Source organism: Artemia franciscana, chromosome 15 (assembly GCF_032884065.1).
Source record: "Artemia franciscana chromosome 15, ASM3288406v1, whole genome shotgun sequence".
In the NCBI taxonomy this organism is placed as follows: Eukaryota; Metazoa; Arthropoda; class Branchiopoda; order Anostraca; family Artemiidae; genus Artemia; species Artemia franciscana.
The window spans coordinates 36,388,939-36,401,148 of NC_088877.1; the positions used below are offsets into that span (position 1 = coordinate 36,388,939).

General features: G+C 34.6%; 1 protein-coding gene across 1 annotated transcript in view; it reads left to right on the forward strand.

Annotated features, from left to right (window-relative positions):
- Window positions 1–11,885, forward strand: part of LOC136036416 (E3 ubiquitin-protein ligase RNF19A-like) — a 65,839-nt gene extending 53,954 nt beyond the window's left edge. Inside the window, exons 11-13 of the mRNA XM_065718633.1 lie at window positions 13–160; window positions 1,953–2,111; window positions 10,460–11,885. Of these exons, the coding sequence (XP_065574705.1) occupies window positions 13–160; window positions 1,953–2,111; window positions 10,460–10,690 (538 nt within the window). The 3' untranslated portion in view covers window positions 10,691–11,885. The remainder of the gene's footprint in view (window positions 1–12; window positions 161–1,952; window positions 2,112–10,459) is intronic.
- Window positions 11,886–12,210: the final 325 nt, after the last annotated feature.

Below are 12,210 nucleotides of genomic sequence, written 5' to 3' on the forward strand. Positions count from 1 at the left end.
TTGTTCTTATAGATATGAGGGTCCAAGTGAAACAACAGTGAAGAGATACAGTTTGACAAGTGAGACAGTTAGCCTTTCTGAGCGCTCGGTTACCCTTTCTTGCACAGATGATTGCTCCTCCTCCACCAGAGGTTTTGCTGGTTCCGTCCTCAATTATAAGGTTTGTATTAAAAAAACATAACCAAGGCTGCCACTAGTACTATCGTTGCATTATTTATAGTACAGTTTTTTTTTAAATAATGGGTAATGTTTGAGGCTTGTATTAACCCCGATTGCCACCAGAAATACATTTTTACTCGATTTAGCACATTGTTTTGAAAATAGTAACCCATTTATACGGTTTACATAAAAATGCAAAATCATATTTACAAGTACGTTTTTATTGTTTTTAAGAATTTTTGAAAGTAGTTATTCAGTTATAAAGGTTTGTATTAAAAATACAGACTAGGATTGCCACTAGTTGTAGTTTTGCCAGATGTCTAGTTTAAAATTGTGCTGCTATTTTTAGTAAAAAAAAATAGAAGTGGTTGTTTGGTTATAAGATTAAAAAAAAAAAAAATTATAACCAGGATTCTGACAGTAGCGCATTTGTACTATTTTTTTTTTTTTTTTTTTTTTTTTTTTTTTTTTTTTTTGAAGATACTGACTCAGTCTTTAGGTTTTTAATAAATTATTTGTTCTTTTTTATCAAAAGTTATCCTTATTCAGTATTTTCTTTTCGCTAGAAACATTAAATTTATGGAGAAATTATTTAAATTCCAAAGTTTTAGGTGTTACTTACAAATTTTTTATTCGTAAGGTCATATCGAAGGAAATGGGGAAGAGCCTTAATTCCGTTGCACCAAAAAAATGACGCAGCTTAAATTAAGAGAATCCTAGGATGATTCTCACAATTTTAACTCCTTTTTCCATAAAATTATGAAATTTGCCGCTAAACCGTAATTGCCACTTGTCATTTTCCTTATACTCTTTTTTTATTTTTCTTTATAGTTCTGTTATCTTTTTATTTGTTATCTTTTTATAGTTCTCAAAAGCTTCGAGGTAGAAAACAAAACAATGTCTGGGTCTCTCCCCTCCTTCACTGTAATTTTCTTTCCTACGTATAAGGGAAACTTTTTGTTTTGCTATTTCTCAACTTTGAAACGTGCACTGTTGCCATAATAACCAGGTACCACACCTGTTAATTTTTTACTAAAATTTAATCCTCTTTAGTAAGGAAAAAGACTTTTTTATATAAATAAATTTTTAGCCTTGTTTTCACTAAGATTTACAGCTTAAAGTTAGAGTAGGTATTATTTAACAAAATGATTTTACTATTAGTTCGAAAATTATTAGTATTCTAAGGTTTCAGGCCAGAACCAGAAATAATTGATGCTTCCTCAGAAATCTCATTTCAATAATTTTGCGAACCCCAGAAGTCATTCAATCAGATGATTCCCCTTCCTAAAGCTTAAGATATCCAGTGACATTGCACGGGCAGATCGTTATCTAATCCAAGCGTTGATGGAGTTTTTTCCAATCCAGTAACATTGGGTGTTGGGTGATTTTTGTTCGATAACCAATGTAATTGAAGATCACTTCGGTCCATGTATTTTGCTGGAACTGAGAATATCTAGTGAAGCTCAATAAATAATCCGGGCCGGAACTCTGCCAGGCTCTAAGTAGAATTACGTTGTAAATGCTTAGAATAAGATATATAAACTTCATCCCTTGAGCCGATGGAATGTATTTTGACGGCAATGAGAATAATTATACTGGTTGGGGAGGGGGAGCTTGTCCTTTAGTAGGAGGAGATTTTGATTTTTTTTTCTTTTATCGATGATTTCCGAATAGAAATGTCGCATCTTTTTCAGCCTTGTACGAGGGAGGGAGGTGTCTCGCTGGTCTGGTTTTTCTTCGTTAGATGATTGTGAAAGAATTGTTTAAATTCGCATGTGGTTTTTGTTTTATAGTTCACCAATGCTCGAGGCCTTCCTTCGTCTTCCTTTACACCCGCAGAAGTGTACATTGATGGGCGATCTCAGTCAGAGGGAGAGTCATCTTCCAAATGTGGGGAAAATCTTATAGGGGATGGCTCGAAAAGAAGAACTGGAGTCACCTCAGAAAAGCAGGTAATTTTTTTTTGCTTAGACACAAAAATAGTGCTTAATAAAGTTAAACTTTCAGGATTCAATATTTTCCATACTTGTTTTCATTTTGCTTGACACTCTGTTTTAAGGGTTGGCACCGTTTCTCTCTTTTTTTTTCTTTTTTTTCTTTTTTTTTACCGTTTTCTGTTCTATTTTTTGGAGAAAACAGAAAAAAAAAGAAAACAGGCAGTGGTTTTTTCATTACCGTTTTTGTTTCTGTTCCGTGCTTTTTCTTTCCGTTTTTGTCGTTTATGTTTTCCTTAGACCAGTTTTTTATGGCACTTTCCCGTTGGCCAAGTGCCATATAGCGCTCACAATTTCTGCCCGTCGGTCTGTTGGTCCTGGTTTTGCTAGTTCGGTTACTTCCAGATAATCTAGGACGATGAAAGTTGGCAAGTGTATTAGGGACTAGACCAGATTAAATTAGAAATGTTCGCTTCCCCGATTCGACCATCTGGTGGGGGGGGGGTGGAGGGACGGTTAATTCGAAAAAAATAGAAAAAATGAGGTCTTTTTAACTTACGAACGGGCGATCGGATCTCAATGAAATTTGATATTTAGAATGACGTCGTGTCTTAGAGCTCTTGTTTTAAATCCCGACCGGATCTGGTGACATTGGGAGGAGTCCGAGGGGGGAACCAGAAATCAGAATGACGTGTCTTAGAGCTCTTGTTTTAAATCCCGACCGGATCTGGTGACATTGGGAGGAGTCCGAGGGGGGAACCAGAAATCTTGGAAAACGCTTAGAGTGGAAAGATCAGGATGAAACTTGGTGAGAACAATATGCAAAAGTTCTAGATACGTGATTAACATAACTGGATCTGCTTTCTTTGGGGGAGTTGGGGGGGATTTCCAGTGCTTTGTCGAGTTTGGTGCTTTTGGACGTGCTAGGACGATGAAAATTGGTATACGTGTCAGGAACTTGCACAAATTGACTTAAAAACAGTCGTTTCTCCGATTCGACCATCCGGGGGGGGGGGGTTAGATGGAGACAAATCTTGAAAGTTGAGTTATGTTTATCTTATGAGTGGCTCATGTCTCAAATGCTCTATTTTCAATTCGGATAGGATCTGGGGACATTGGGGAGTGGAGGGGAATGGAAATCTTGGAAACAGGAAATCTTGGAAAACGCTTAGAGTGGAAAGATCGGGTCAAAACTTGATGGGAATAATAAGCACAAGTTCTAGATACGTGATTTATATAACCAGACAGGATCCGATCTCTTTGGGGGAGATTTCTTGTGCTTTGGTGATTTGGAGAATAAGCACAAGTTTTAGACACGTGATTGACATAACCGGACCAGATCCAATCTCTTTGGGAATCGATAACTCTAGTACCGAGTCTAATTTTAGGTTCCGACTTCGTCACAAGTGCCATATGAGCTCTTGGCTCTTGTCTTACTTACCATGTGGGGGGTAGTTCTGTCTTCAAATGTTCTGAAGATGAAACTTGTGACTGTAAAAATTTATCCAATATTAAAGCCAGTGTTTCCAGTTCTATTTATTTTGTAAGGAGAATAATCACTTTTCGACCATTCTACTTCCAAATTCTTAAAGCTACTTGTCTACTTACTTTTTAATTTTTATGCTGTATTTTTTTTTATCTGCTTCCTCTTTCCCGAAACAAACTGTCTGCAAATACTTTGGAAGTTCTTTGTATGTTTTAATTCTTTCCTCTATAAATGATTTTATTCATTTTTATCTTATTCGCCACAGTAAAGATAATTGATAAGCAGGCACCTTTTTTGTAAGCAATCAATACCGAGTTCAGAAAGTCAGACAAAAACAGCTCTATCTAACAAGCATTACCAACTGAAAATGAAAAGTTAACAATGAAACTATAATGAAAACTCTAGATTCTTGATGGTCTCGAATCAAAACAAAAGCCAAGCACGTAGGGTGAGTTTCATCAGTTTAGAAAATTTCTATCAAGGAAAAGGAGCTTGCAATCAGAGAAATTTAAGATGAGGTAATTATTTGATTATATGAACATGTGCTAGCATAATTATCGCAGTATCCTTTATTTTTAAGTCGTGAGGTGTCAAATTGAAATTTCAATTGAATTAAGAAATTCTGACGTGAATCCAATTTCTCCTGTTAATCGACCATTTTATAGGATTTATTTTCTTCTGGAGCTTATTGAAGTGATTTGCATTATTGCTTCTCATCTAACCACGAATTTCGTTTGCGATTCGACGTGACAATCCTTTTCACTTTTCATTTGGGATTCGTTGTGATGCTTGTTATCGCATGTCTTCTAGCCGCATATCTTGTTTGTGCTTCATTTTCGTGCATCATTACCTAAGACATATTTCCATTCATTTTACTTTAGTTTTAGCTGTTTGATCACCTTTAAAGACAAAATTAGTAGATTTTATTATTAACCTTTGATGACCGGTTGATCTTTTTTTTTTCTTGTCTTTTTCTTCTCTTATATTTTTTTTCTTTATTTTTTGTAGATTGGAAATTAAGATAATAGTAGATAGCCTTCTTTTGAGCTCAGGTAACTGTTGGCTTTATTCAATTATTTGTGTGAAATAAATCTTCCTGAAATATCTAAATCACGCAATAGCATAATTATCCTGTTATTCTTTTGTTTTAAGCTACCTTTTTTTAAAACAATTCAATGTGAATTTTGCTATTCTCGTTCTGTGCCATTTCCTTTAACCTTTCTGTCGTTTGTTTAAACTAACATGTTTCTTCATTCCATTGTAAATTTGCTTTGTCTTCTAACAACAGATTTCGCTGTGCAACATTTTCGTCTGCAAATCAATGTGTCTTTTGCGGTTTCTTGTTCCATGCTTTTTTTTCTTTAACTGTTCGGAGTCATCTTTTGTAAATTTGCATGTGTCATAGATACTAAAACCGATTGTCAACATTTATCTCCCTTGAGGAAAAACGATGCAATTTTTGTTCTTTAAATGCATATAAATGTGACGTAACTCAAATTTTTTTTTTCTGCTATGAATTAAATTTTTCTTTTCTGTATATCCTTTAAAAAAAAAGAAAAATTAAAAGAAAAACTGCTTCACAGGTCCAAAAATAAATAAATTCATTCCAAAAAGCCAAAATAAATTCATTCAATTCCAGGGAGGTTAGAAAATTCGGATGTGAATTCATTTTCTCCTTCTTGTGCATCTTTGCAGCCGCTAAAATAATATTTCTTTATTTTTAGAATAAAAAAAAATCATCAATTTTGATCGAATTAAATAATTTTGGCGTGAACTACATAGATAAATGCATACATACACATACAGTTGTTCCTTTAAATAGAGTAGATGAATATACTGCTGAACAGGATGAGACCTGATTGTAAGAGACAGTGACACTAAAAAAAACTGGACACACCGACTGTAATAATGATGTTGATAGTAGCTCGGGACTGAATTATCTAGACCTTGACAGCAAAAGCAAGAACTCAGTACCAAGACAAAGAGGAGTTTCCACTGAAATATTGGTGGTGGGAGAAGCACTGTGGAAAGTACGAAATCGGGTTAGAATCCTGAAATTGTCTTGCAAATTCCATGATCATTTTGAAGTTATCTGCAAGAGAAATAATCTTAGCCCATTTATCACAAAGGATGTTCGATGGAACAGAACCCTTACCATGATGGAAATGTATTGTACCCGGAAACAGCCATTGCGCGACTTCTTAAACCGAAACCTTCGGGACGCCAAAATCAGATAGCTCGAACTTCATTTCACTTTACAGCAATGAGTCATCTATTTTAGAAGCTGTCATTAAGGTTCTTCACCCGTTTCAACAGACAACGGTGAAAGATGGTTGTTATAATTATGTTTTTGCACGTAAAGTTGTGTTGATAGTTAAAGCATTTCAGGTGCTTTTTCAGACACCGGATAGTAGTGCTATGACTGAGTCAGTCAATGGCTTGGAAAATGCCATTTTCTTAGCAGAGAAGTGTAGAAGAAATTCCCAATTCTGATTGAACTATTTCCAAATCTTTCAAAATTAACGTCGTTCTTATCAAGACGAAGACGAAGACCAAAATGCATCACTGACTCCAGATCAAGAAGACAGCTTGTTGTCTAAGTTTCTCGACGCGACTGGGTGGCGAATAAAGTCTTTAAGTCAAAATACTAACAATATAAGCACTGCCTGCGTAGTAGCAATGATTATCAGGGCATATGAGGAGAGATTTCCGGTCTTCTTGAGCGAGAGATAAAGATCAAGAAGTATACTTCTGATCCCAGACTACCTATACGACTGACTACCTATACACTTACCCAGAGTTAAGTGTAGTTGCATGCATACATCTTCCAATGCCTGGAAAAAAGGGAAATGATAAAAAGTTCCCTTTCCTATATTGGACTGTAAAATTTCATAAGAATCCCCCTAAACCACGGTTTATTGCTGGAGCAGCTAAATGTCCAACCCGCATTGCTGCTACTGACCTCTCTTTAATTTTAAAGGAAATTGTAAATAAACTTAAAACCTATTGTTCTGGTATTAAAAAATTTTCGAATTTTAATCCATACTGGAGTGTTAATAATTCACTGCAGGTGATAGATTCTTTAACAATGGTTTCAGCTAAAAGAATTGAGTCTTTCGATTTTGCGACAATGTATACTAATTTATCACTCAATTTAGTGTTAGATAATTTAAAAACTGTTATAAAGAAATCTTTCCTCTTATCTAGTAAAAGGTTCTTAAAAATAGACAGTTATAATAAAAAAGCCATATGGACGAACTGCTTTAATACTACAGTTAACTTGAGATGTTACAGCTTGGATATGATTTTTGAGTTATTGGAATTTGTTTTATACAATACTTATATAAGATTTGGGGGTGATTTGTACAAGCAAATTATGGGAATTCCCATGGGGGGGAATGCCAGCCCATTTATAGCTGACTTGTTTTTAAGTCAACTAGAATATAAATATATGATGGATAAGAATAATCCAATTAATTTAAAACATGCTTTGTCAAATAATAAAAGATATTTAGATGATATTTTGGTCTTAAATTGTAAGGATTTCATTGATATTTCTAAAAATATATATCCATCAGAGCTTATTCTTGAGCCTAGTCATGGCGCTGGTCATGAAGATCATTTCTTAGATTTAAATATTAATATTTGTGATAATAATAAATTAAGTTTTAAAATGTATAATAAAACGGATGATTTTGATTTTGAAGTGATTAGTTTCCCATTCCCTGAAAGTAATATACACTCAAATATCACATATTCAGCGTTTTTCTCACAGTTACTTCGTTATGCAAGGATTTGTAGTAATTATATTGATTTTTAAAAATAGATGTAAAATCTTAAGCCAAAAATTGATATCAAGAGGTTTTTCTGCAAATAAATTAACTTGGCAATTTAAAAAATTTAGTTTTCATTATAACGAACTTTTAAATAAATATCAAAAGAATTATCTAGAAATACTTAAAGAAATTTTTAACTAATTTCGGAGGTTCGAGAAATGTTGTCACAGCGCCATTTATTTTGAATTGTGTTTCTATTTGAGCGGAATTTTTAAAAAATTAGCCACATGGTAAAGATGAATTATATAATTGTTTAGTTCATTCAGGTTTTTTGCAATGTGTTAATATTTGTGATTTGGTAAATTTATAATATTTAGTTTACCTATTGTTGCTAAAGGGAGGGATATATTAACAGGATAAGCTTGTTTTGGTTTTACTTGGTTGTTTTACATTTGCTGTTTTTTTTCATAGGCATGTATTTTGGGGGTGATACCTGACGCGGGGATGCCATGGATATTCTGTGGTAGCCACAACACTGTGCTGGGTAGAGAATTTAGAGTGGCGAAACCCTATATAGGCCAGTGTATTCTCCTGATGAGCCCTTATGTTGGGTGTTGCCTCTGAATTATTTGTCTATATTATTTTTTCTATTGTTTGGTAAATGACGACTTATACTTATTGACGACATGACTGCCTGTCCATGGATTATTCTTTATGGTTGATTGTGTGTGGCTATGCTGTTTGACCTATGTGATTGTATGGATGAGTAGGGTTAATGCCTCATTCAAGTGCTGGTCTATATTAATCACTAATTTAGGAAAACAGTCTTCCTTTTCTCCTTCTGTCTCCTTTTTTTTTTTTTTTTTTTTTTTTTTTTTTTTTTTTTTTTTTTTTTTTTTTTGTGTTTGTGCTGTAGCATTGGTGATTTCTCTTTTCATGATATATATATATATATACATACACGAGGGGGTGGTAATTACTTCCTCCCTCATACTTAGATTGATCTAAAGACCTCCCAAACAGAAACAGTATGCATTAAAATACATTTTTTTTCTCCTTTGACGAGGGGTGCGAGTGGGAGGAGGAAGCACTTATGTTTATTTTTTTGTGTATTAATGTATATATTTACATTTATATTAAATATCCATGTACTTAAAAACAAGTACTGTCTTCCTCACCCCCCCCCCCCCCTCCCATTATGTGCTTAAGGTTCAATCTGAAGCTCGAAGCATTAATAAATATTTAATGCAAGGGCAATATTGCAAAAAGATTGTTGTTTTTGTATTTTTAATGACCTTGCTTCAATATTGAAAAGCCTAATTTATTTGTGTTTGCCTAAAACAATAAATGCTTCTGTTGTTACATTTTAAAAAGCAGCTGTTTGTCAGCTAGCCATATTTTTGCGTTCAGAACGAGCTCAAGCAGATAAAATGCTTGTTAACTTTTAACTTAAAGAACATTAAGGGGGGGGGGCAGTCAGCTAAATATCAGATTACTATTATTCATTTTTTAGTTTCGAAGAAAACTTTTTTACGCTGAAAAAAAATTAACGAAGAAATTTGTGCAAACCGAAAGATGATTAACTTTTTTCCCAAAGAAATCAAAAATTTTCCCATTTCTCAAGCATTATCAACTTTCTTTGTCTTATGAGTTCTAGGGGTTTAACCACCCACCCCCCTGAAAATACCCACCTTCTGCAGAAAATACCCCCTACGTGGAAAATAAGTCAAATATCAGTATACGTCAAATATCGAAAAATCTTTCGATATTTGAGGATTTAATTTGAGTTTTGTTTTTTAATTTCCGTAGGGTGGAAGGAATTTCGGTACTTGTGTATTATGCGCCACTCACTCAAGTTTACTCTATGTAAAACTCGAGAACATACCGGTTTCTTCGTTTCTTTTTGTAAGCTTAGCATGAGACAAAACAGAGACAAGTGACAGAATATATAGGAAATATATAATGTTGGGCTATATATTTGCACATAAGGTGGGGGGTAAAGTATTTGGACAGTTTGAAGTCAGAAAACAATTCTTTTTTCATAATATGCAGAATAATCGCACCTAACACATTTTGAATGCAGACCCTCTATGCTCCCCCTGGGCAATGTGCGAATCTATAGCCCAAATTTTTTTCTAAAGAAACGAAGAAACTAACAAAAAAATCGGTTTGTTCTCAAGTTTTACGCAGCGTAAACTTGAGTGAGTGGCGCATAATACACAAGTACCAAAATTCCTTCCTCCTACGAAAAAAAAAACTAAATTCAAATATAATTCTCAAATTTGGAAAACCTTGTTTTCCACGGGGGGTATTTTCCGTGGAGAAGTATTTTCCAGGGGGAGTATTTCCCGGGAGGGGGTGAACGCCGACCACGTCTTAACATTCCCTTGAATCCAAGGGTTGTTTTTCATATTTATTCAGTGATCACTTACTATTTTACGACAACTTTCATCGTTATAGAACATAAAAATTAGTGGTTAGTTGTTTTTCTTTTCGATATTGAATCTATTGAATGAGGTTACGTCAAGGATGACACACCTCAGGAGATCGTTCCAAAGGAAAGATCTGACAAAGCTTTTCTTCATATACTTAGTGGCGTGTGTTTGCCTTTTCTTATCACAGTATATGTATACTATACGTCCTACTGTAATGTGCCTCTGAATGTTTGGCGTGTCACCTTAGAAAAGTGTTGTTCTAGTCAAAATAGTTCGTAGTGGATATACTTGTAGGAAACAACCGTTGAATAACACTAAACCTCTTGCTTTGAGGTCTTGGCTTAGCAAACCTTTTGGTTTTGGGTAAAGGTCGGTGATGTGACTTTGCAGGCTGAGCCATTTTGAGTCTGGGGAGCATAAACAATTCCCAAAAATCGTCTGTATTTGAGATGCCAGGCGAGGTGGGGAAACGTCTGGTCCTGCTAAAAAATTGTTGCCAGGCTATGGCCCTTAAGGCACTATTTTGAATCATTTGGAAGGATGCTAGAAGGGTTTTAGAAGGAGTCCTTTTTTACTACAAGTCTCTAAAGTAATTTTTGTTTGTTTGTACATGTCTTGGCAGTTTATGGCCTACATAAGCTTAGCTTTGATTGCATTCTTATGTTTAAGGTAACAATTGCTGAGGCGAGTCCCGATTATGTGGATGACGTTGATGTAGAAATGTCCTACATTACACCGCCTGAAGGTGAACCATCTGATCTGATTAAAAAAGAGGATCTGAAGTCGTTGGCCACTACTATTGCATCTCGACTATCTCAAGAGGTGACAAAGATGACAAGTGCTGACGACGACTGTGGTCATCATGCTGCAAGCTGCTCCGACGCTTCCAATGTGGGATAAGTCACTTCATAATTATTATGTTATCCCCTTTCCTGTGTGTCAAAATTTTTCATTCTTTTTTCTTTCCGGTGTGCTTTTATTTTGCATTTTGAGTGGGGCTCAGGGGTCTACTGGGGATCACCGGTAGTAAATAGTCGGAAACAGCAGATATTCATTAAACAGTGGTTATTAAAAAAGTATTTATAGGGGAAAGGGAGGGGGGGTTGGTGAAGGCCTTGAAAAAGTTGTGTCCTGAAAGTATGCTTTATTTTCGCAGAAAGATTTTGCATGGATATCCAGCTTTTAAAGAAGCTGTCTGTCAAGTACTCTTTCCTATGTGCTTCCTCTACAAGAGTAAGCTGGGTATCCTGGTGTTGGTCCGTTGGAGAATTCTGAACTATATTCATTGCACATTCAATTATGTGTATAATTAAATAAATGATAATATTCACTTATATTGGTATTCAATATTCCCGTTTATCCAGTTTAATCTCGTTTGGGGGGGGGGGGGGGTGAATTCTCTATTCAGTTTTTGTACTAACTTTAAAGCTTCAAAGCTCAAGAGTATCACATTAGCACAATGACGCCCCAGATGTGTTCAAGATAGTTTGTTGTTTATCTTTCATCTATTGCATTTTAGTTTTCTGGTCGGTAGTTTTTGATTGTTTTTTATTTTAAATGGCCAATCAAGAATTTTTTTTTCTATTGATCGTTATTTAATACAGCTACATTTTCTTGGAAGGAGAAAGTCCGAAAAGGAACTTTGTATCTAAATTTCGACATTAGGTTGACGAGGGGTAGCTAACTCCGGTAGTCCAACGGGGTATACAACGGGGACTCCAGAGGCTTCGGGTGTTTCTGATCCTTATCTTGATAAGAATGTGAATCCATCAGCACCCTTGAGCATAGATTCTGTAGCTAAGGATATCTTTTTATTCAGAAAATTATTATCTGCCAAATTAGAAAAGCGAATTACAAAGCCAAAACATATGGGCGTAAGGTGCAATTTCTTAATTTTATTATATTTCAAGTTTTAAAAGAATTTGAGACTACGAAGACCATCTTTTCCCTTAACGGGTAGAGAATATTGTTAGAATAATGGTAGAATAAAAATAATATGCAAATATATAGAAAAAATTAATATAATGCAGTATTCTATTTATAATGATAGAAACATAACACAATAGGGTATTATAGAAAAAGTATATAATGAACCAAATAATATAAAAGAACAAAATAATGAAGAAAACAATAATCAAAATATAATAGAAAGTAACACAATTCACTATTTATACTTCTTTGAATTCTAATTCAACGCTAGAACATACTTAATACACAATGGTGGAATTTAAATCCATTACTGATGGAGATGAGATAACTTCAAAGCGGCTAAAAAATCTTTGGAGGAGGAAGTGGGGTTCAAATTAAAACGAAATTATACACAAATGATATAAAAGCTCTAAAATTATGCATATAGACGTTCCTTATGTTTTGTTCTTCATCTAAAAGCATGACACCTGAAATCGGGAAAGTAAAATGAA